General features: G+C 40.8%; 3 protein-coding genes across 4 annotated transcripts; 2 read left to right on the top strand and 1 right to left on the bottom strand.

Annotated features, from left to right (window-relative positions):
* Nucleotides 1–1,136: 1,136 nt before the first annotated feature.
* On the top strand, nucleotides 1,137–22,759 carry LOC114439521 (arf-GAP with dual PH domain-containing protein 1). Of its 2 annotated transcripts, XR_003671070.1 has the most exons (12): nucleotides 1,137–1,614; nucleotides 3,739–3,869; nucleotides 4,771–4,862; nucleotides 7,901–7,983; nucleotides 8,071–8,183; nucleotides 9,625–9,771; nucleotides 10,391–10,474; nucleotides 10,587–10,649; nucleotides 15,045–15,116; nucleotides 16,763–16,994; nucleotides 17,104–17,855; nucleotides 22,749–22,759. XR_003671070.1 is itself a non-coding variant. In XM_028411515.1 (11 exons), exons 1-11 carry the CDS (start codon nucleotides 1,527–1,529, stop codon nucleotides 17,130–17,132), a joined length of 1,134 nt encoding a protein of 377 aa, XP_028267316.1. In that variant the 5' UTR covers nucleotides 1,137–1,526; the 3' UTR covers nucleotides 17,133–18,399. The 2 variants fall into 2 exon arrangements, 1 of the variants encoding a protein (XP_028267316.1); XM_028411515.1 differs by lacking the exon at nucleotides 22,749–22,759 and having other exon boundaries at nucleotides 17,104–18,399.
* uts2r4 (urotensin-2 receptor 4) lies at nucleotides 19,435–20,508 on the top strand. The gene has a single exon (XM_028411579.1). It carries the CDS (start codon nucleotides 19,435–19,437, stop codon nucleotides 20,506–20,508), a length of 1,074 nt encoding a protein of 357 aa, XP_028267380.1.
* Nucleotides 22,685–25,212, bottom strand: lgals2b (lectin, galactoside-binding, soluble, 2b). Its single transcript, XM_028412616.1, has 4 exons — nucleotides 25,154–25,212; nucleotides 23,814–23,878; nucleotides 23,514–23,673; nucleotides 22,685–23,071 (listed from the first exon to the last, which is right to left on the bottom strand). The coding sequence occupies exons 1-4, from the start codon at nucleotides 25,154–25,156 to the stop codon at nucleotides 22,925–22,927; spliced, it is 375 nt and encodes a 124-aa protein (XP_028268417.1). The 5' UTR covers nucleotides 25,157–25,212; the 3' UTR covers nucleotides 22,685–22,924.
* Nucleotides 25,213–25,882: the final 670 nt, after the last annotated feature.

Raw genomic sequence — 25,882 nt, 5'->3', positions numbered from 1 at the left:
GGAGACAAACGACTCTGTGCCGGATTGGTGTTGACAAATGAGCTCTGTAACGGGGCATTAGCCTTTTGCTGTCACAGAGAAAAACACTGCGAAATGACATCAAACCTGCGCTGACTGTCAAAGCGGCCTAACTGCTATCTGTCTCACTTAGCCCAGCAAATTGTGGAAATAGTGACTATTCAGGCAAGAGGGAACTGACTCTGAAGTCAGTTTTTTTGGTAGACATTTTATTTTATTTGCAAAAACTGCTGACTTGTGGTATCAGGTCACACTGTCCAAGGCACTGAAAGGATATTTTAAACACACAGAGCTGTCAGCTACACCTGCATTACAAGTCCTTGTATTTATATAGGCAGAATGGTGATGAACTGTTGCCATCTACTGGACATGTATGACACTACAACTGTTTAAAGTCTGCAACAAAAACTTGAAACTCATTTTTATTGTTGAGCTGATCTTTAGGATCTCCTTGTATTGTACCAGATTTCAGAATATTGCTGCCCATCAGACACATAGCAGATGCTGGTCAGTGCAGTTCATCCTGGAGGGGCGTCATGAGGTGCTGGACATCTTGGAAACTAAACAGGAAACAGGAAACTAACACTGTGTGCATGCACTGTCATTGTACATTGTAGCATTAAGTCTTCTCTTACTTGACATGAAGGCGCCTAAACCAAAAGCACCTGAAGTATGGCAGCATGCACAGAGCAGTCCACAAATATGATCAGCCAGTAAAAACATGTTGCATTTGTATGACAGAACTTTCCATCCCCTTTAAACATTACTTCCTAGATTTTTTATGTCCTTTAGTTATATTAATGAAAAGGTGACCAGCAATAGACAAAAATATGAGGAATAAAAGTATTTTTATGCGTCAGGAATACTTTTATATGTTTTTACAACATGCTATATTAACTATAATACTTATGTTTGGGTGTTTCTTTATCAAATCATCTAATCTTGTTGCACTGATTGATTAAAAAAGTCTTCCAATATTATACAATATCCGCCCATTAACTCCTATTTTATCATTTAAAATATTATTATTTGCACACTTCACAGCCGGAGGCAGTATATGCAAAGTGACCTAACCTCGAATTATGCGGAAAAGCAAGTTTGAACAACCTCTGCATTTCACTTCCTAGTGCAGCCTGCGCCGCGCTCCGTCCTCTCAGCCCAGGCCGTCCGACGCTTTTGGCTGCGCACCTCCACAGGACGCGCGCAGACCACCTGACGGGTGTCAACAGCGGACTTTGTGCGGCAGCTAACAAGAAGACAGACCAGCTTTTATTTCTGTGAAAACTTTTAATAACAGGCCTTGCTTTGATTTTTATTAAACAGGCGGGACCTCGCCTGCGCTGAAAGCGCATACTGTACCTGTGCGGGCTTGTCCGCACCCCGAGTGCGGGGGGGTGGGGAGTGAAGCCCACGTAGACACACCTTTACTTTCCACAGCCCTCCCTCCCACCCTCCCCTCCTTCTCTCGCACTCCGAAACTGTAGGAATTGACCGATCTGCACGCTGAAATGTCGGCGAATGAACGAGCGGCCCGGGCACTCAGAGAGATCCTGCAGAAGCCTGGAAATCTGGTTTGCGCAGACTGTGGCGCCCCAGGTAGGTAAAAAGTGCTTCCAGTAGCGCTGAAACGATTTATTAAGGAAGACTTTGCGGCATATTTGACTTGCTGAGACGTGACGTGTAGGAAGTGCAGGGCATTTAGGCCTGCTTTTACTAACACGCTCATTTAAACACATCCCCTTTTCACCACTCAGCTGCTTTGACTTAAAGGAGGGCTGTTCGGTGATATCATTCCTTTCAGGCACATTTGTTGCTGTTCTGACCTTTAATGGAAGTTAAGGTGAGGTGGATCTCTGGAGGAGGAGCTAGGTTTCCTGGAGCACCTGAACACAGCAGCTTCTGTGAAGTCCTTCACTTCTGTACAAGAGATGAGTCTTACAAGTTTGGACATGAATAAATGTAGGACTAGCACACACCCTCATCTGTTTGAGACAACCATGGAGGTCTTTGTGAGGGTTATTTATGCCTGCTTTGAGACATTTTAGAAACTCCACTCACTAATAGAAAGTAGCTGAATGTTAGAAGTCAATTTTTCATTAGATTGCACTACTGTTATGATTATATGATAAAGAAATCATTGCTGGCAAATGGTCCTAACCTTTTACTGGGCTGATATATTCTTGGTGATATTGTCAGCTGATGTTGATCAGTTTTCCACAGGGACGGCTCTGTAATGTGGCTCTGAACACCCTGTCTTCATTATGTCTGTCAGTTATTTTCTATAGAGTGCTCCACCATGGCAGCTCTCACCATCAATACTCTGCTGCTGGTTCAGAATGCCTTCAGACAGTGGCGACTTAACATCAGAGTTAGCATCTCATGGATTCTGACAAACAAAAGTTTATGAAAGTTGCACATTTTTGTTTAGCAGAACCACTTGTATATATTTGAGTATCACTACCAGGTTTTACATCTACAGTACAGATGCCTGTTGTCCCTTTTAGCCACATGTATTGAGAAACGAGAAAGGTAGAAACATAAACCAGTGAGGTGTATTTTGTGTTATAGAGTGAAAGTGTCATGAGATTGTGTGACCACATCTTAACCATTTTAACCATTAAAAAAACCTGAACTCAAGATGAAGAAACTGGAACATAAATAGAAAACAAGACCACATATGAAAAAAAGTGGTGTTATCATTAAGTTGGTAGATAGTTACAGTTACTCTGTTTGCATGTTTGCTGTGTCAGTGAGGTACCTGCCCAGCTATAAGTTGTCAGTATATGCTCCACATCTCCAATATCTAGCTATCAGTAATGATATTATAGTTACATACATTGAATTCACTTCATTGCATGTTTTTGTTCTTAAAGACTTATTTTTGCCAATTGATGATTCATTTTAGTTCTTTGCATCCATCTGGAAAAATACCTGCTTGGCGTTTCTACATTGTTGGCTTTGTTACAGAACAGGTCCTTAAACACACCGTGACACATGGTGGTAAAACTGGAAGTTGCTGAATGTATGCCCTGAGGATACATAAGAAAGACTGTTAGGCCTTATCGCTTTTTATCTTTACATTTATGTTTAAACAAGTAAACTCCAACAGAGTCAACTGCTCAGGTCGCATTCTGCCAAACATTCCCTCATTTCCTTTGTTTCCTATAACAGTAACTGTTTGTGCTCGTTGGCATATGTGGGCTGATTAATTTTTTATTCATCTCCCTCCCTGTGATTGTGAAACATTGACTTAGCTAAAAAGAATTAAGGCATGAGCATGCAGCCAGGCACATGGTATTTTACTCTGCCTTTTTGTGGTTGGAAAATTGAAGAATGCTTCTTCACTCAGACATCTGTGATTTGAACTGATAGCGCCTAGACTCTCTCTCTCTCTCACACACAAGCTCTGTTTACTGGCAAGATGTAAGATGATAAGACAGGTGTGGTGAAAGCAAAGAAAACATATCTCATATCTGTTGACTTAGAGGAGAAAAAAGAGATAAACTAACAAATCTTTGTGTAATACGGATCTGGGTGAGGCTCAAAGGTTTGAATTAGGCTCCTTAACACAAAGCTTATCGCTCTCACCTAGCAACTACATACTTAGTAAGGCATGTTTCCCATGAAGTGAATAATACCTTCGCTAACTCTCAGCCATATAAAGCCTATTTTCCTTTTATAAACATACTGCATTTGCTCTATCCATCTTCCGCTCTGTAGATCCTGGGTGGGGCTCCTGCTCCCTGGGAGTGTTCATCTGCCTGGCATGCTCTGGGATCCACCGCAACATCCCTGACATCAGCAAGGTCAAGTCACTAAGCCTGTCCCGCTGGGAGGACCATGAGATCCAGGTTTTTCTTTTACTTGTTTTTTTTATACTCGTTGTCTGAGTCATGGCTGAGTAATTGGGTGTACTGAAGAGACAGGGGTCTCCTCAAACAAGTTCTGAAATAGTGTGAATTGTCCTTTATAGTGCACTTAGTTAAAAGCATGTGTCCTAAATGAGTCTTCAAATATCCCCAGTGAGCATATTATAACAGAAATGTACTTTCTTAGAAAGAGTTAAATTAGAAGATTCAAACCATTCCTACATTTATGTTGTATGGTGTCACAACTAGCAGCTGGTCAACACTACATGCTTATATCCGGTTTATTTATGAACATAAGCACAGTAAAAATTATTTGGAGTGGAGTGTGTCATGCTTGCCTGAAATCAGTCATTCAACTTGCTGCCAGTTCATATTGCCCGGAATTTGACACAATATGGTGTGATATAAGACAACCACAACATCAGGTGACCACAAGGCAACTTCACCAAGTTAAGTTGCTATTTAAATGGTGGATAAAAGCCACTCTGTCACCATTAAAGCCCCTAACTTTGATCTAAAAGTTAGCAGTGCTAGCTTAGGTATAGTTTAGAATGTAACCCATTCCACTGATTAAATGTACAAAATACATATTGTGATTAACTCATTGATTGCCCGGTTATGAACTATCCTGATAATAAAGAATCTATAAATAGACTTTTCTTTTTTTATTTCCAAATAACAAGACATGATTGTTTGTAAGTTGCCACTATATCCCACAGCCTGCTGAGCCTCAGACTGATTGTCATTCATGATTCATACAAGGATTTGTATTCTCTCTCTTAAATGACATTTTGCACAGTAAAATAGTCCATTGCTTTGCCCCCATGTCCTTCATCTTCAAATAATCTGCTGATTTCACGTGTGTGTGTGTATGTTTCTCTAGTTCATGGCTGAGAATGGTAATGAGATAATGAAGAGTAAATATGAGGCCACTGTTCCAGTCTACTACTACAAACCAACCCACAAGGACTGCCAGTGAGTAACCATAGCAACACATCCACCCATCACATGTTGTACAAAGTATGTTCCTGCTACCTTTTTTATGAGTACGTATCCACGCATGTGGTTTTCCTGTGTTGGTTAGCGCACGTGCAGGCGTGTGTTTGCATGCATGCGTGCACACAGGAAGGGCCCACATTCATCTTCAGATCACAGAGTATATACCAAACAGTAGTTTCCAGAATGAGCTCACTTCTTATTTACGTTCAGAGCCATTGTTTTTCTTTCAAGATGTGTTGAAATAATGCCTCCAAGGTTGAAATATTTGTTGTCACACTGTGCCCCTTGTACTTGCCTTTGAAATGTTTCAGTGTGAAATACACACTTATTCAGCTTTTGGCAGTAATTCACATGTGTTTTGAGTAGTTTCTTTTTTCACCTGACAGATTTCACTCAATCTAGGTCATGTAGCAGAGAGCAGGCGTGGTGTGTATTGTTGTAGGTTCACAGGTCCCAGCTGAACAACCTTCAAAGTGCTCCTCTTTTAAATTCTGAATAAAAACTGAAAAGTCGTAGAGCTGAAAAGGATGTAGAGCATTCATCTTATCATCTGTATCAGTGTTGTAGAGGAAGGTAAAGTACATTTGATTTGTTATAGTGAGGTTTTTCTTTATTCTAGTCAGCGCGGCATTAATATGATAAATAAAGCAAATATACACTAAGACAAAGAGGAGCATGAGATTCTGTGAGATTCAGTGTGTCTGAATCTTTTTTTTTTACTGTGAATTAAGTATTTGTGTGCACACTAAGATGGCTCACCTTTATCAGTTCTCCTTGGGTCTTTAACAACCTTTAATCTTTCTCTCCATCATTTTATGTTTTATTATGTTTTCAGTGTCTAGTTCCATTTCAAAGCCATCGGGCACTTTCCTTAAAACCATTTTTGAAGTGTTTGTTTCATATTTCATATTTGTGTCATGTCTCTTTTTGTACAGCTTGTGAGTTTGCCAGGTAGTCCCCCGGAAAAGAACGTTTGAATGTGGAACAGGGAAAGTTGTGTGAATATAGAATGGAAGGAGTATATCACCATGTGTGTCTGTAAACATTTGCCTGAGGACAGCCTGAATCTCTTCACCGTTCTCTCCCTCTTACACATTTACAGTTACGTTAGAAAACTGGCTGTTCTACATTTAAAGCATCTTACCTCTTGTGCGTTTAGTGCCAGAATGAGCTGCACAATGGTACACCCCGTAGTCAGTGTAGGTGATGATGGCAACTGGTGTTGAAAAAAAGTTTTGGAAGCATACTGGGAAAACATAGACACCTGACGGTTCAGGTGGTGCTTGCTCAACTCAATGAGTGTCAAACTGGCTTCCAGTGAAAGTTTGAACCTACTGCAGCACACTGGGTCATCTTGGTTTATTGATGTTGGACAGATGCCATAGCTGCTAGCAACAACTTCAACCCTCAGGCTGCGTGTCCACTTCTATTCTGCCATGGTACAGTTTCATTCACTGATGGTAGAACAAAGACCACAGCAATTAATTAATTAAGAAACCTTTATTAGTCCAAAGTGACACATCCAAGGACACACAACAGTGACTAGGGAGGAGTTGGGATCGAACCTTCCGGTTATTGGACAACCCTACTATACCACTGAGCCACTGCTGCCCACACGATTGATACTAAGAGGTGACCATGACAATACAGATTAAGAAACATTCATAAAGCATGTGTTTGGTTACACAGTGTTTCCCACAGACCAGTTAGAAATTTGTGGCGGTTTATGCAGAGTGGTCATCAGAGTTTATGCAGAGTGTGTGCAGGAAAGTTGGTTTCAAACACACTTTCTGAAGCTGCTATAGGTTAAATATACACCAGTATGCTTATCTAATGACAAATTTTAAAGCTACAAGAAGCATTTTGAATTGATTTAGTCTCTTAATTCTTTAAGTTAGTTCTGATTGATAAGACAAATAAATACATTTTTTTTAGAACCTTCCCCCTTCCCCCACCAGAAACTCCACACATTACATTGAAATGTGAAAGAGTTTTTACTTGAATTTGTGTCTTAGTTCCAGTCTTTCGATTCTGTGTCATTCAAGGAATGCATTGCAAAAACAACTGAAGGTTTTAATATTATTATAAAAAACACAGGCCGCAGCCAATATGTCAGCCTGTTGTTTTGTAAAATGACATTTTCTGATCAAATAAAGGTTAAAATAAATAGTACACTGCTAAAAAAATAAAGGGAACACTTAAACAACACAATGTAACTCCAAGTCAGTCACACCTCTGTGAAATCAGCCTGTCCAGTTAGGATCAACACTGATTGTGAATCAGTTTCAGCTGCTGTTGTGCAAATGGAACAGACAACAGATGGAAATGAGGCAGTTATCAAGACAGCCCTATAAAGGAGAGGTTCTGCAGGTGCTGACCACAGACCATTTCTCTGTTCTCATCCTTTCTGCCTGATGTTTGATCACTTTTGCATTTAGTCATTGCTCTCACCCCTAGTACCACCCCAGAATTTTGATTTATATTGATCATCTTTATGTTATTTTATCCTCACCGTATTCCACTACGTAATGATTGAAGACATTTAACTGGAATATTTCATTCATTAAGATCTAGGACGTGTTATTTTAGTGTTCCCCTTGTTTTTTTGAGCAGTGTATGTAGCCCATACACGTTGGGGAAAAAAACACACGGAATAAATGTGTGGTGGTGACCACAAATTGGTCTATGAATGGGAAACCCTGTTGCAATTAGCTACTTGTTGTTATCGTGCTAGTAAATTGTCGCTAACTTGATGATAACAGTGAAATTTCAAAATGGCAAATGCAAGTCTCTTTACATTTGCAGATGAAATAAGAAGGGTTGTGGCTGTTACGGTAGCATCGTTTATTGTTCGAGACATTTTAAGCAAAATAAGTGTCTACGCTTGGTTACTGCTTTAATGTGTCCACTATCATTCCATGCAACCCGGGCTCTGTCACATTTACATTTAAGTCTTAAGCTCTTAGTAATACAAGCTAGCTTTATTGATATTTTATGTGTTTGTGTGTGTTCAGGGTACTGAGGGAGCAGTGGATCAGAGCAAAGTATGAGAGGAAAGAGTTCTGTGAGCCTGCAAACAACTTAACATATGAGGAAGGTAAGTGATTGATGGACACAAACAAAGAGACACATACACACAAATTAAAATCAATTTTAATAAATGGCCTTTGCTGGCTTCCTACAGGAACTAGAGATGGCATGTTGATGAAGAGGGGGCGGGACAACGGGCAGTTCCTGAGCAGGCGATTCGTCCTTTCAGAGAGGGAGGGGACCCTCAAGTATTTCACCAAATACGACGTAAGCAGCCTTTAATGAAGGAGATAAACACACACCGCAGCACACGTGCCACAAACACATGAAACCACAACACAAGTGTCTTCATTAGAGAACAGTTGAGAGACAGGAAGATGCTGTGATTTGGGGAGACATACTCACAGTTGACTTTGTAATCATGCATACCTAAAAGGAGACAGCAAGATAAATACTTGCTGTCTGCTGTGTTTGAGCACGCTCAGACAAGCTTAACCAGCAGTCTGTCCTCTGCCAGTGTGGCTGATTCACAAAGCTGTACACCACCCAAACCAACTAGGCCTGAAAGCACTGGGAGCACTTTGTTTGTTACAGTAAACTAACTGTTCCACTAACTGTGGAAGTGGGAAAACAATATGCAACTGGTTTTATGTGTGTGTGTTTTTGGATAGTGTGTGTTTGAGGATATGTCTTGGCACACAGATGTTGACTGTGAATTGTTTTCAAGTTTTTACTGTGAAGATTTGCTTTCTTGCTTTGTATTCTCAGAGAGAATCTGCTGTATTAAACAATACAATAAAGCCAAAAACATCCACATGCAGTCATATGGGTGAAAAAAGTGTCACCAACTGCCAGTTTAAATCATTTGAGCTGGCTGGGATTTAAGAGAGCCCTGATGTGTGTCAAATATTCTGGTGTGACCCCAGTCCAACTGACTCCAACTCCCCAGCCAATTTGTCTCAACACTCAGAGTGACAAAAAGGGTAAAAATGTAATAAATTGTCAGATCTGAAGTCAAGGACAGAAGAAAACACACAGCTTGTGTCTCCATAGTTGCACATTTAAATTCAGGTCAGGGTAGATTAAAGCAGAGCGTCCACGCATGGGTTTGCTGCGGTTAGTGCCAGTTTTAGAAAAGATGGTCATAAATGATGCAGGATGATGTGTAGATAATAACTTCATAGACATTATTCTCATGGTCTAAAAGGGGCCAAAATGTGGGCACCCACACACACGCTGACTGCATGAACAGTATTTTTTCTGGTTAAGCAGTAAAAGAATGCTTGTTTAAAAGAACAAAATTAAGATGAAGTATGTGTGTGCACCTCCATTTGAATCTTATTTGTTTTTTTTAACTTAATATTGGTTCAGATTCTATAGAGAAAGAAACTCTATTGGTTATGTATGTTGTTGCAAAGATCTGATTTGTAAAACATAATTTACTGTGTTTATGTAAAGTGTTGGTCATTTTAACACAGAGGTCCAAGAGATTTTCTTACTTTTGGATTCACCCTTAAGTGGCCATGCAAGAACCTGCTGTCATTTATAGACATTTTCAAAATTATATATTATATATAATTATAGTTGAACATGCAACATAAAAAGGTTTATCTCTTGAACCTGAGATCATTTAGAGGTTTATCCTGCAGGGGAAGCAGATGTATAATTGTTCATATTGCTGACTGCTACTCTTACTTCTTTTGTGCAGGCTAAGGAGCCCAAAGCAGTGATCAAAGTGGACACTATCAATGCAACCTTCCAGCCAGAGAAGATAGGAAACCCCAACGGACTACAGATCACCTACCTCAAGGACTACAGTACACGCAACATCTTCCTCTATCACGACAGAGGCAAGGTATGTGATCAGTGCATGCAATCGATACACAACAAAACAATAACACAAGTCAATCTGATTATTTTACTGCTCTGAAGTACTTTAGTCTTAACCGTTAGTAGTTTAACAGCAGATTGCAGCATCCACATCACATATATCATCTATCACATTAAAAGACAAACCTGTGGTCACTGCCCGGCTGGTAGCGGGTGTGGGCGAGTCTTCAAACCTTTTCAAGACCATCTGTACCACTTTTTGCTACCTGATGGAATCCATTAGGAGATGACATTCGAGAACCACATCCATCACATGCTGTGTCATTTGTAAGCACATTGAAATATGGCGCAGCTCACTGTTGTGAGCAGGTCGAGGATTTATTTGTAGGGGTCTGACATGATGGACTCTGGAGTACAGTCAAAAAATAATCTCAGTAGGCAGCTAAACCAACCTTTGCACCAGCCACACTTTCAAGGACATGTTACCCTTCACATTGATTCTCATTCTCACTTGTGGTTCAGTGTCTTCCTGCAGTTTTGTATGTGGGGACTGAACAACCAAATAGAATTGTATGTGGAATCATGATTAAAAAATGATTCCCATAAGTCTTGCACTCTCTGATTTATAACCTGTGTGTCATTAGGAGATCGTAGACTGGTTTAATTCGATTCGTGCAGTTCAGCTGCACTATCTAAAGGTGGCGTTTCCCGTGGCAACCGATGCTGAGGTGAGCATACACACTCTCAAACACCCACCTACGCATCATGTGCATTCATGTTTGTGATATGTGTTCTTGTAAGACACTAACAATGGGGCACAAACTTGATTTTTCTTATTAGCTGGTACCCAAACTTACACGGAACTTTCTCAAGGAGGGATACATGGAAAAGACAGGTCCCAGGGCAAGTATACTCAACTTATATTTGCTGTTTTTATTTCCCTCCCACTTGGCTAAATGTTCCACCTCTTCATTTCCTTCTGTGTGCCTCCCAGTGCAGCAGTATCAAACAGACGTTTACATTTCCATAAACCACAAATGTCAGTGTATTAAGATCACCCCAGGGTGTCTGAGTTAGCGCAGCAAAACAAAAGCTAAGAAGAGTTTAATGTATGCACAATTTTAGGATATTCTGGTGAAAGAGTGTTGCCATGGTCACTTTGAAAATCTGAAGGCAGTTTTTTTTAAAGCAGTCCAACTGTGTAATGTGATTTTGCTTCTGTCTGCTTGTACTAGTCTGGAGAGTCAGTCCATTCACATTACTATATGTTTATTCTCATTAACCACGTGCGCTGTGATTGGTTGGCTTGGTTGGCAACATACGCTATTTTGTTCTAGGCGCTCCTTTGCTGCCATTTTTTTTTAAAAAAATTGTTGTTGACTGTGGACATGATTATGGACGAAAACGATATTCCAAAAAAATGTTTTCCTCCAACTCCAATAAGATACACTCTCTCTGTTGCCATTGTTCACTGAAACAGGAAGAGCTAAAAAGCTAAATTATCACCGAGAGACTTTCACAATACCCCTACTGCACAAGAAACCAATGCAGTGCAGTGACGCAAAAGTTTGAAGGGTTAACAACACGCTGGGGCATCTGTGGGGTTACGCCATCGATTTGATGCAGCAGTATAAACTAGGCTTAAATGTCAGAGGTTTATTAGTATCAACAGTGTTCGTAGAATTATTATAATTTCCCAGCAGGGGGAGACAAATCCTGCACTGTAATTTACAAAAATTCATGTAACATTTGTGATACAGTCCATTCCTCAAATCCCCCCCCCCTGTGGGATCCTAGCTCTCACTCTTCTGTTTTTTAATTGAGCAGGAGTCAAGCTAAGAGGCTAACTAGCCTGGCTGTCAGCGCGGCTGTTCTCCAACCTCTGCCTGACAGGCTGACTGACAGCTGAGAGTACCTGCTATACCTGCTTGCCTCTCTGTCCATCCGTCTGTCTGACATGGAAATGAAGGGCCTGCAGCTGAGGATCGACTTCATTCTCAAGTGTCACACACAGAGGAAAAAAGCAGATATGTGTTCAGATTATGCAAACACACAAAGAGGCATTTGTATGTATACTACCGGTGAATGCATCCGTGGCTACACTGACTCTTTTATATTTGCATATGTTTATGCATGCAGGTGTTGTCACACATCAGAAACACCTACACAGGCAACATCAAGCAACCTGATCCTCGTCGACACAACTGCTTCTGTATCCAGACTCTCAGTTTAATCTCCGTCTGTCAGGCTGGGAGATGAAAGAGCTCACTAACTTGCCGCGTTGGGCTGATTTGCCAAATGGATGTCATAATTCATTTACTTCACACGCATATGACAGATATTTGTGGAAGGAGTGAACTGGTGAAATAAGAAGGGAAAAGTCAGTTTACAGCCTTCACGCCACAATGAGAATATCTAAACACCTTTATGGGGACGATTTGGCAGCAGCCGGAGACGCAGAGACCTGAGTGTCCTCAGCTCTGAAAAGACCTCAAGCTGCTGTGTTTCACTTTCTTTTACCTGCTCTCATAGTCGATATTAGAAGTGCTCCACCAGTGTAAAATGTCTACCGGTTTTCATATGTAAGATAAGAGATAAGATAAGTGCTCCTGTAGGACAGAAAGCAGTGTGTCATGCAGGGGGTGAGACACGTTGTTACGAATACTTAGGAGTTTCCTCAGTATCCTCCTCTCCGTCACCTCTACCACAGACTCCAGCTCCACTCCCAGTACCGAGCCAGCCTTCCTAATGAACTTGTTGAGTCTGTTGGTGTCGGCCGTCTTCATCCTGCTGCCCCAGCACACTACAGCATAGAAGATGATGCTGGAGACCACCGAGTGGAAAAACATCTGCAGCATGGTCTGGCAGATGTTAAAGGACCTGAGTCTCCTTAGGAGATACAGGCGACTCTGTCCCTTATGGTATGTTGCCTCTGCGTTTGTGGACCAGTCCAGTTTGCAGTCAATGTGGACACCAAGGTATTTGTAGCTGTACCTTTTATGCTGACTGGGTCTGGGAATGTCTGGTGCTTCCTGAAGTCCACCACCAGCTCTTTTGTCTTAGTGACATTCAGCTGCAGGTGGTTTTGTCCGCACCACTCCACGAAGCTGTCCACCACACTCATGTAGTCCGCCTCCTGACCTCTGCTGGTACAGCCCCCAATGGCAGAGTCATCCGAGAACTTTTGCCGGTGGCAGGACTGTGAGCAGTGTCTGAAGTCCGATGTATAGAGTGTGAACAGGAATGGAGACAGTACTGTGCCCTGGGGTGCCCCCATGCTACTCACTATCGAAGTCAAGGCGACTGGTCTGTAGTCGCTGTGTGTGCTTGGATGTTTGGTCTTGGGCACAGGAACAAGGCATGTTGTCTTCCACAGGGCAGGGACAGTCATCATGCTCAGACTCAGGGAGAAGTTGTGCTGGAAGACCCCACACAGCTGTGTGGCGCAGTCCCTGAGTACTTTGGGGCTGAGTCCATCCGGTCCTGCAGCTTTTCCCTGAAGTCCCTCCTCACATCTTCTGTAGTGATAGTAACTGTGGACACAGAAGAGCAGAGAGAGAGATCTGTTGGAGGAGAGGGGCAGGGAGGCTGGGGGATTGTTAATGGACGGTGGGGTAAGGGGGGCAAGGTGATGTTAGTGAGGGGAGACTGGTTAGTGTGGTTCGAGGGAGGGGGAGGAGGAGGAGGTACATTGTTACAGACAGGTGTTATTAGTGCATCACAGGAGGGGTTAGGGGGAGGGGGGTCAGGGAGTGGACTATCAGACCTGTCAAATCTGTTGAAAAACAGGATCAGCTGGTTGGCCTCCTACAGATCTCCATATATCAGCTGGTCAGAGATCCTAGCTGGTGATGGTTCGCATGCCACTCCATACCTCCCTCAAGTTGTTCTGGGCAAGTTGGCTCTCTAGCTTCCTCCTGGAGCTCTCCTTGCCCTCTCCGATCTTCTCCTTCACCTCTGCCTTGGCCCTCTTCATCTCCCCTCTGTCTCCACTCCTGAAGGCTGTCTTCTTCCTGTTCATGCCTTGATATCCTTTGTTACCCATGGTTAATTGTTTGAAAAGCAGCATATTGATTAATTGATTAATTTAATATCAGTCTTATGGAAGCAATAAACATTCATATGCGGTGGGCTGCCATAAGGAAACTAATTTGACAATGTTAAGGGCCTGACGGGCAACAAAGAAGAAAATCTTTTATATGACTTCTGAGAGCCTCACATCAGGTTTTTTTTCACAGAAACAATACAAGGCTGCTCTACATGTTTCATTATAAAGGAAAGTATTCTTGACAAAGCAGTGAAAAGAGGCTGCTAATATGATCAAAATAATCGTCCCATGCTCCTATAACAAATCAGAGAACAGCAGATACATCAGTCAATGACTAGGACCCTGCTTTACCACTGAGCCACTGCTGCCCTTGTTATTTCTAAACTACTAAACCTCATTCCTTTCAGCTCTGCCTGCTGCTCATGTAGCAGTTTTTTTCACACAATATTTAGATTGATATAGTGGCTTCTTTATACATATATATAGTATACGCAAGATATATATGCAAGATGATGGGTGTCAGCCTTTTCTAACTAGAATAGTCATTTACCACATTAACAATGTCTAGACTGTATGTCTGTTACTTTAATGTTATCTTCATCTCCAAACTTTTGAACGGTAGTGTAACAACATTTCCAGATAAACCAGAACAAACCTCTAAAAAATGAAATGTCTTAACATCAACATCAATATGGTCTCATCTCATTCTATGGTATGAGGAACTTGGCTGTCAAGACTGACCTTGTGTTGGTTATGCCATTTTATACTATCAGGTGCTGTTCCAGCATTCTATTTCCAGCTAACAACTTATCATCAATACACCTGCTGAGCTGCTCCATTCATTGTAGATATTCTGTATAATGATTTATAGAAGTAACACACCAATGATCTGTCTGCTGATACAGATCAATAATATAAACACATTGATAATAGTTTTTTTTAAGTTTTTAGTGGTCCCTAAACAACTTGAAAATATTATAAAAGGTGAAATTAAGTGGAAATTATATTATTGAATACATTTGAAGACATCAGTTTGAATCCTGGGAACATTTGTGGACTAACAGGACAAGTGACAGCCTCAAAGTAAAGTATCAGGAACTTAGTAGCAGACTATGAATCACTTTTTCTAATTTAGAACAAGACAGACAGCTCCTCTGATAATAATCACACTGCTGCTTTGTATCACTGTGGTGTTTCCTTCTGTCTGACCCGCCTCTTGTCTGACTGCGACTCCTTTTTTGTCTTCGCAGCAAACGGAAGGTTTCAAGAAACGCTGGTTCACGCTGGACCACAGACGACTCATGTACTTCAAAGATCCGCTGGTATGCCATGTATCACACCCACGCAAACATCTACGCACATCAAAGACCTCCGTGTAGTCGGGGCGCCTGTATAGGGTTTAATTTCTCAACCACCAACTGCCACGTGGGAAGTACAAAGGTGCCTTGACGACATTCTCGTGCTCTATAAAGATATAAATGAGCAGCATGGAGAGTGGGGGGTGGAGGTTTTTTCACCAAGCAAATGTGATTAAGCAGGCAATGTTGGGAATATAAAGTCATTACTTAGTGGGGTGAAGGGGTACTTTCATTCCCAGCATAACTTAATTATACTGATGACATTATTTGTGTTGTTGTCGTTATGACCTCACAGTAGGGCCACAGAGTAAAGTGAAATGCTAGCCTGCACTACAGAAAAGTAGGAGAGACGTTAAAGATGAATGAATAGAAGGGTTTCTTATTGCAGTGGTTATTATAAAAGCTTAGCTAAGAGAGATTAGCTTAGTATTGTTGCTGATGTAATGCTTCAGTAGGGAGGTGCAATAACTATAGGTGTAGAGTGACAGTAGTGTCCAACTTCCCCCGAGAGTGCTGGACGAGGAAAAGTGGAGGATAAAAGAAAGAGGAAGTGCAGAGTGGGGATGTGTGGAGGAGGCAGCTCAAAGCAGTGTCATGCAATCACATAATGACTAAATTATGCATGTTACATGCTGTGTACACACTGTTTCACTCTGTACGTGTTAATTTTCACATTTTTGTTTACAACACAGCAAGACATTTGTTCCCCTGCTAAATAAGAAGCAGCGTAAAGAAAAGTATAAAAAGGGAATTTTCCATTAACATGGGACTCAACATTTGTGGTCCTTGGACACGCCTCTATAGACAACATTCTTAAAAGGACGCAACCCTTACGTTTACATATACATTATGGTTACATCACAACCCGTTAGGTCAGGATTGATAGAACAACAGTTGTTTCTATTTAAAACAGGGAGTATTTTCAGCCTTTAGACAAAATGGAGACATGGAAGATAACTTGCCATGCATTTATACTGGCTGTGTACCCAGAGGCTGCATCAAAAGTGCTGTGTGTGTATAAAAGGGACCAGTATGTCTGCTGGTGGAGGTTTTTATTGTTAGAAACTACAAGTATAGTTCTGACTCTTCGTTCTCCAGATACTCCAGACCTTCCACATGTGTAGCACCATGTCTGTGCTTACCTTGCTATGCAGCTAGATCACAAAAATCATATCTTGCCAGGCATCATCATGGGCATTTGTGACTGGACCACAGTTAGGACCGATCAGCATCCTCATTTTTGGTGTGATAATGGTCTATGTTAACATACAGACAGACCTGGTGACTTGTTCGTTGGTTCTGTGTTTCAAACCATCTGACATATTAGATCAGACCAGTGCCATTTTCTGTGGTATGGTATGCTGGGTCACAAGGTCTCACCAAAAGGTAACTCAACAAACTAGCCCAGTCCTGGAGGCAGTAATTACTGATCTTCATGCAGTAGTGTTCTTGAGAAAAAGCAGCAAAGCTCGTGCTTCTCTGACTCTGACTTTCTTAAGGACTTTCTGTCAGTTTTATTATTAAAAGATTTGAACTACAACGCAATTATTTTACTTGTGAACTGAACTCTTGTAGGTGACCTCTTATTCTTTCCTGCTCTCTGTCTGAAGGACGCCTTTGCCAAAGGTGAAGTCTTCTTGGGGAACAGGGACCATGGTTACAACGCCTCGCCTGGCTTACCTGCAGGCAACCACTGCAATGGCGCCTGGCAACACGGCATCACCATAGAAACACCTGATCGCTGCTTCCTGTTTACGTGCGAGACAGAGAGCGACCAGCAAGACTGGCTGAAACACTTCAACAATGTCTTGAATGCTCAGATGTCCCCTCAGGAGTACGCAAGTAAGTATTTAAATATTGATTAGATAATTAGCTTTTTAATGGGTTTCACCTTTTGTTGCATGGTTAATAGGTCGTACGTTCTAACTCTGGACTTTTGTGTGTTTTTAAGTGGAGGCCTTCTTTAAGCGCAGGCATTAATGGATCAAATGCTTGTGGGACCATTTCCGTTTCCTCACCTCATCAGTTCTGCCACTGACCTGAACTCTGACCTTCATCACTACTATGGTTGCACCGGAGATGGCTGACAAAACAAAATGACAAAAACTGGGATGTCATGAGTTTAAAACTTTAAAAAACTGTTTAAAACAAGTCAAATTAGAAAGAGTCATAATGTAAGAATTAGCTTGTATTTGGTGACAGATTTGGCTTTGATTACTCTGAACAGAACTTGTCTTTCTTTATGACTCATTTTTTCAGTTAGTTCAATTACTTAAATTCTATCTGAAACTAGTCTGGGTGACAAAAAAAATACTGTTGTAAAATTGTATTTATTATACAGTGAATCATACTACACAAAGCTACATGTACAGAGGTAACATTGAAACATTATGAACATGATGAACTGATGATGTGCGCTTTTAGCCTGTACAAGCTAAGGTTAGCTGATATGGAGGTTGTGTGTGGTGCATCAGATGCAACTATTACAGGCCATAGCACTGAACTATGTGCTTGATCTGTTTGTTACAACAGCTCGATCACACTATTAGCATTGTATTTTTTTAGTGTCACAAACTGGCATATTCTCTGACACCATTCCACATGTAGCTGTTATTTAGCTTTCTTATTCTTCCATTTTATGTAAGTTATGGTACTTTAAATTGCTTTGACACAGAAAAACATCTCTTTGTGTGACTTGTGAAGGTTTTGGATTGGACAAATCTAATGAGGTGCAGGTGGTCAAATATAACAAAATACTTTTGTCATAGTGGGGAAAAAAAGCACAAATGAAAATAGTCATGATATCATGATGGCTTTAACTGCCTTGTCATCCAGATGGATGGATCAAAAAGGTACAGAAAAATCCATTCACATTCACGGGGTTGAGTGTAGTTAATATATTTTTACTCTAGTATAATGGGCTCCAGGTGTAAAGTTATAGTTTCTTCCAAGCAGTAGTAGAGTAGTCTCTTAAGTTGAGTTCAGCTGAATAACAATGCATTTTTAAGCACATGTGCTGAAAACACTAAAAGCCATTGAATGAGGTAACAGCACCTCCATGTGGCAAAAAAATGCCCCGCAATTTTTTTTTCTTTTTTTAAATAATTGTAATCAAAATTGAACTTATTGTAAGATTTTTCTTGGTACTTTTTTAGTGGTTGAAGCAAATATATTTTATTCAATGTATTTCTATGCTTGATCATGGGCGACTGACAGCATATAAAATTAATAAAACATTTTAACCAAATGTTGTCCACTGTAAGAATTTGAATCCAGATATTTACATCTTTCATTAAGATCTATAAATATCATACTAAATCTCTTTTTATTTTGTAAGAATGTCCCCATCTTCTGTGTGTTTACTGTGTGTGTTGCAGAAAGTTACCTCTGCCAGCAATTTCTGGGTGTCTAAAACTGCACCTTGGTGCTCAGAGACAGCAGGTTGAGGCCCAAGAGGAATACCACATAAATCTATAGGCCTGTGCTAGTTTATCACCCTGGTGAGAAAGAGGGAGGAGAGGACTCTAAGACAACTCCAAAGAACAAAGACACAAAACCTGGAGGTAAATTGTGCTCAAGAGGAAACTGAGGGTTTATCAGGCATAGAGGAGGGAGCATCGTGAATGATCTGGATAAAACAAAGGACTTTTACACTTGGAGAGCCTACATTAGGAAGGAAATCTAGAAGGACGAGGACTTTTTACAACCAAGAGAAGAAGTTAAACAAATATTTGAGGAATCTATTTTCCTCCCCTTGCCATGTTGGAATGGACATAATAATTGTCTCCTCCCCATAGGAAAACTCCCAGGAGAATTCAAGCACTGAATCCGGAACATTTGCATTGTGTTTGATTTCGAATTCTGCACTGCAAGAGCTCAGTATCACAGACTTTGAGCACAGGTTGTCCGGTTGAAAGGCAGTGCACCTCTCTGCTGCTCTCAGATGATCCCCCCCCTGTCAGATCTACTGCAGCCCTCAGGCCAACAGAGAGTGAACCCTGCACTCTGTAACTGAGGACATCTCTCATGTGTGACATGTTTTGGCTTAAATCTTTGCTGGAGGCTTTAGCACTGTTAGTTTTGCAGCTGCTCCCCCCTGCACTTGTACCTACTGACAGGCAAGTTAACTTTTCATTTGGATTGTTTGGGATATATTCTCAGAAACATCTTCTTCCTGTATTTCACCTCAACCTGTAATATGTTAGTACAGACTATACACCTTCAGGAGCCAATCACCAGGCTCCTACACTGAAGAGCCTGAGGATTGATCTATGAATCTGCGATGAACTGTACTCTTAATGTCACCATCACGCCCCAGCTGGGACTTGGTGTGAGCCCAGACGCTGGTAATGGAGGATCCCAGGGGAATGGGGGCACTGCTGGAGGCAGTGGAGGCCTGTGGGTAACATCCCTGCTTGGTGCAACATTGATGATCATGTGTGCCATGGGTGTGGCAGGCAACACGTACACACTCATCATCACACGCTCAGCCGCTTTGCGCCGAACGGGTTCCATGTACGTTTACATCATTAATCTGGCTTTGGCTGACCTGCTCTACCTCTCCACCATTCCCTTTGTTGTTTGCACCTACTTTGCCCACGACTGGCTGTTCGGTGAGACTGGCTGTCGCATGCTGCTGAGCCTTGACCTCCTCACCATGCACGCCAGTGTCTTCATTTTGGTCGCCATGAGTCTGGAACGTTACCGTGCTGTTGCCAGGCCCTTCAGCGCGCACAGATCCTCGTCCCGCAACCGCCGAATATCTGCAGGGATTATCTGGGGGTTAGCTTTCGTGCTGACGCTCCCCATGATGGTGATGATCAGACTCAGGGAGGGCAAACCCACAATGGCTGGTTTGGTTAAAAGAATCTGCTTCCCTACTTGGACCCCTGATGCCTTCAAGACTTATATCACTGTCCTGTTTTTCACAAGTGTTTTAGTCCCTGGATTGATAATTGTTGGGTTGTATGTGGGTCTAGCTAGGCGCTACTGGGCTGCAGAGGCGAGGTTAGGAGGAAGCAGCCGCGTTGCCCGAAGGAGAGGACTCAAACAAAAAGTTGTATCGATGATCTTTAGCATTGTGGTAGCATACTGGGCTTGTTTCTTGCCTTTCTGGGGATGGCAGCTCGCCAAACTTTTCTCTCCAGAGTCCTTGAAAACACTGTCCCCAGCTGCTCATAACTATGTCAATTTCTTTGTCACATGTCTGACCTATGGGAACAGCTGTATCAACCCTTTTCTTTACACTCTTCTGACACGGAACTATAAAGATTACTTAGCTCAGAAAGGTCACTCTGTGGGGTCAAGCAGGGCTGATCCTGGGTCAGTTGTGACAACCCCACTGCAAGAACTTTAGCCTGAAGAGTTGGGGAAAAAAAGTGTCTTTGACTCAACATCCTGACAGAGTTTCAGATTTAGTCTTGTTGATTTTTGATCCAGCTGTAAAATCAGAAAAAAACATCAAATACACCTAATGAATCAAACTGAGCCAACAACTGTTCAGTTGCACACTGACAGATTTGCTTTTGCCTTAGCCAGCTCACCAGCTATCCTAATTCTTTTTCTTTCATATTCAAAGGATATGTCTGGTCTGTGAAATGCAGTTGGATTTCCAGTGAGTAGTACCAAAGAATACAGAATAAACTCCCCCTGGACGCAGATGTGACATATAGGCAGAGCGACAACCAGTCTTGTATCAACAAAAGACTTTCAAAACGGCTTACAGTGCAGTAGGTACACTGGTAAATGACTGTTGTTGGGTTTGGAAAAGAACCAATGCATATAGCTGGCCAGACTAATATAGTCTCATTGTTGTCCTATTTATGTATAGGAGTAGCATAATTATGGTCTTCCTCTTCAAGAAAAAAAATACCTTTAAGAGTTACTGTACTGGCATTGACACTAATGTTGACATGCAATATTGGTCATGTATATACAACATATAATAATGTGCAAATAACCCAGTTCCTCTTTTCTATAGCATTTCCCATTGTGATTGCAGGTGTCAGTAGTCACTTCCCAATAAGACTTAGACACACTTTTCTATAAGATGTAAATAGTACGTTACTAGCCTGAAACATGAAATGTTACAGTCAGGTTTGTGTAATATTGTTAAACCTCCTGCTCTCTCTTCTTGTTAAGCAGCATCAAAGGAAAGAAAGAGTCAGGGATTGATGCCAGATCTTGTTTCTTTGGAAACTTTATGACTTATTCATGTAAAAAAAGTTTTTAAACATACGCGACCAGGGTGTTATCAATAGATCCTTAGGAGAAAAATCAGTTTGCTGATTATGTTTTGCTGTTTTACACCTGTCTCTCTCTCTCTCTCACACACACACACACACCAACAACCACACACATTTCATCTCCTTCCAAGGAATGTGGTTGCATCGTGCTACATTCCTCAGCCTCTAGATACAGAACTTTTGAGTCCTCCTGCAAATTGTCTCTAAACAAATGTGCTTCATCTTACCTCTATTGTAACCGTCGCTCCTTCAGATTTAACCCTTTAATCCTGTATTTTATTGTCTATCTTGTAAAAATGTTTACATGTTTAAACTGCATTATTATTTTATGTAATCAATGTGTATTCCTAATCATGACAAATTGCCTCGTTGCAGACTTTTAACAGCAACACAGACGTCAAAGCTAAACATAATACAGCAATACATGGAATGGTTACTTGCAGTACAGTCACTCACTGTCATTCTTTTAATATGATTTTAGATTCACACCCTAGTTTTAGTGTTGATTTGTCTGGCACCGAAGTACCAACTGAAACACCTGATACTCTCTCAATGGCATCCACATTCAATTCAATTCAATTCAATTCAGTTTTATTTATATAGCGCATTTTACAATCAGAAATTGTCTCAAAGCGCTTCACAGAAACTCACCCGAACCCCCCTAAGAGCACTGTGGCAAGGAAAAACTCCCTTTAAGAGGAAGAAACCTTGAGCAGGACCCTTCAACTTAAGGGAGAACCAGTCCTGCTGCTAGTCGGCCGGGTAGAGGAGGAGAAGGAGGGAGACAGGACAGAGAGGATGAAGGAGAGAGAGAGAGAGCGAGAGAGGAGCAAACATGATACAGTTCAGAGCAAACATGACAAGCAAGATGAAACAGTGATTATATTATAATGGATATCTATATATATCGTCAGTCCATAAGTAGTAATAGTAATTTGATAGCAATCAAAGCAACGATCTGTATTATAATATCCAAAAATTATATTTAAGCTAAATACCATTTGTGTGGTTGATTAATAGGTTCTAGAAAATGTGCATATTCATACATCCTTTAGCTCAGTGTGTAAGTCCGGTGCTTGAAAGTACTCAGTTCAAATCCCACTTCTGTCAGGGCTGTTGTAAGAGAGCTGGTTGTTCAGGTTAATCCTAATTATATGTATGAAATTCAGCTAGAAATATGTTGCTTGTGCATTTAGCAATCACGCTGCAATTTATTTTTAATATTATTATAATTGTGTGTGTGTGTCATTGAGATACAGACAAGGACAAAAAAATGAATAAACAACACTGTTTTCACAACTTTTTATTAGTAACCTCAGTGAGTGATGAGCTCTTCAGAATGCACAGTCAGGTAAGATGTGCTGTGGCTCCATCTTTGGGCCACATGCTGTCATTACAACATCAGCATTCAGTGTTGGTTGGAAAAAAAAAAGATATACTATCTGGTCTGGTATCTGGTGAATCTATTTCAGCAACAAGCAGTAAGATGAAGAGGTTAAAGGTCAGCTGTTAAGAAGAGGTCAACCACTACTTGATCTTAATGCCAACAATCCTTGCGTCACCGCTGACATCAAAGTACTTGTACTTGACATCTCCCAGGCGGTTGGGGAAACTCATCATGTTGCCATCAGGAAGTCTGACGTAGAACTGTTCATTGTTGAAGCTGATGTAAAACTGATGAAAAACAGGGACAGAGATAAAAAAAACATATTTTAGCTGATCTGTGTGGGAACAGTTATTTTTTAACTCCACCAGAGACATCAGGGTGGGACTGCCGTTATCAATTTTTATGAGCCCATAAACTTGCTCATGAATGTGTGTTGACCTAGCACTTATTAGCTCGTCTAACATCCTTATGGAAAAAAAGGTTATGACATTTGAGCTCAGACCAAATGACTAATAAACATTGAAAGAATGTGGCAATCATCTGCAGCCAGTGCTCTTTCAAACAGACCTGTGTTGAGCCTTTGTTGTCTATACAAAGATTAAACCATAAGAATGCAACTTCATGCTTTAAAAGCTAAAACACCTTGAAATCAGGTATCTGACAGCTTTAGCTGCTGCTTGTGTCTTTACAAATTGAACCTTGTATCTATTTTAGTGAGTACCAACACACCTTGCATTCTTGCCCACGTGAAAAGGCGAGCTGACCCTCACAGTACTCGTCACCCCAGCACCCACCGGACAAGGAGTTGCAGATAATGGTGCCACTTTCAAAGCGAGGGTTGAAGTGCATGGCGATGTTCTGAGAATCATGTCCGATGTTGATGGCGAAGCTGCAAATGGAGGCAGGAAGACAGAGGTCAGAAGGGCGAACAATAAAAAGGAAAGAAGCGAATGGAACACAAACCATTCTCCCACTGCAATACTTTGTTAAACATAACCGGATCCACATCTGGAAAAAAAACAAACTTACGAATCATTGGCCATGATGCGGATCTTGAACTCCTGCCCCTCCCTGAATGACATGTCCTTGACTTGCTGTAAAGGGAAATGGCAGAGAGGAATAGGGGAAATGACTAAAATGACTTCTTCAATGAATAATAGTTGTATTCAGAACTTTTAATTATAACTTTTTTAATTAAGATGTGTGCCTAAAAGACACACATACACATACATTAATTGGTCTTTTTGAGCACTAAATGTGTACAGTAAAAGCTTGTAATGAGGAAACTGATCTTATCTCTGCTGTTGATGATCAACCAGGATGAAACCGTGTACCCAGGTTGTAAAAGTACTCAAACAGGAAGGTGCTGTGTTTGCTTGTTATCATGTGTTTTTCATATAGAGGCAGTAAACCCATAAAGATACACCCACACACAGCCACCTTCAATCTGCACACTATATACATATACTATACAAACTCTACATAAAGTGTGGATAAGTGCACATTGATAATCAAAAAAAATCTAACATTTTACTCAAAGTCAATGTTTCCTTTCACCTAATCAATAAAGCAATAAATCGCCCGATCATTACACACATGCTGGCGCCTATATTCCTGTACCACACCCTCAGTCCACTTCTCACATCTCAGATTAGTTCAGTTTATCATTGACTTCACAGGCAATGTGAAACTGGGAAGTATTCAAGACAAAAGTTATACTTATTGAACCCTGCAGGTATTTGAGTCATTTCAATTATTCTAGTTATTTAGAATCAAAGTGCAAAGAACTGTAGGTTACACTGTACCCAGCTACCCCTTCCATATTTAATACAATGGGAACATTACCTGTATTGTACTTTATGCATGTGATTTACTCTCAGGGTATTAACTGAACAGTTAATTGGTTTCTAGGAAGTGATATATATTATAAATAATTTTGATAATTTCGATTTTTTTTTGGCTTAAAACTATATATAGATTTATATTTTCTAGATCTTCATTAAAACACATGAGAGGTAGGAATTACCAATAATAACCATTAATTAAATGTGACAAAATAACTCATTTTAAATAAATCATTAAAAAGCATTTAAAATTGTTAAATGCAAGCAATATATCTTATTTTGGCTTTAAGTTATGCCAGTGATAGACTCGATATATATATCAAATGTTTCACTATGACCACACAGTAATTAGCTGATACATTTCAAATGTATTTATTTGACTATTTTATGTACACTCAGAAAGCTAAACACAGGCAGTAAGATAAGCTGTATATTCCCTTAAAGTGTACACATTAAACAGTGAAGACCACACAGAATCTGACAGCAATGAAACACCCAGTGAATGAAGCTTTTCTCACCACTTACCATCTTGGCTGTTGTCAGTGGGTTGTGCCGTGAGTGACAAAGATCTGCAGGCAGGTGCAGGAGTTTATATAGCACTGGTGACGTTGTGGGCAGGAAGTGACCAACAAGGAAAAAGTGAAAAAAGGACTAATGAAGCACAACAAAGTCACTGTTCTGGTGTTATGTCTGTGTCTTAAAGATTAGAGCCCCCTGATCTCTGATGTTTATGTTCTGGTCATGTCGCCCTAAAATTTGATTACAATCTCCTTACATTTCAGGAGCAAGACGATACCTTCTGGAACAATCGACACAGTTATCTGTACTCCAACTCCTGAACATCTTTAATACACCCTGTCACCTGTAGGAGGCATGAGACTCCCCCTACATGGAGCTTCTCAGTACAAATTGGACCCTATCCAACAGATATTATAAAATCATAGAGGCAATAAATGGGCTGAAACATATGACATCAACTCTGTTAGAATTTTGGATTGCAGTCTTACTCACTCACTCACACAGTCACTAGGACTATTGAACTGTAGTGACGTGGATGTTGCAGATTTGTATAAATGTGCATGTAACAATGTACTTTTACTCTTCTGACAGATATCTTATGTAGTTTTGTGTTTTTAAAAGACTTACTGTGAAGAAATATTGAAATTAATTGTAGAAAGTTTAAAGCAAAAGGCATTTTTTTTACTGTTTGCTCTAATTAATACTAAAACTAGAAAAGGGCATTTCCTGAAGAAA

Source organism: Parambassis ranga, chromosome 1 (assembly GCF_900634625.1).
Source record: "Parambassis ranga chromosome 1, fParRan2.1, whole genome shotgun sequence".
In the NCBI taxonomy this organism is placed as follows: Eukaryota; Metazoa; Chordata; class Actinopteri; family Ambassidae; genus Parambassis; species Parambassis ranga.
Note: the sequence above shows the minus strand (reverse complement) of the source record. Positions and strands in the feature narration are given on the sequence as shown.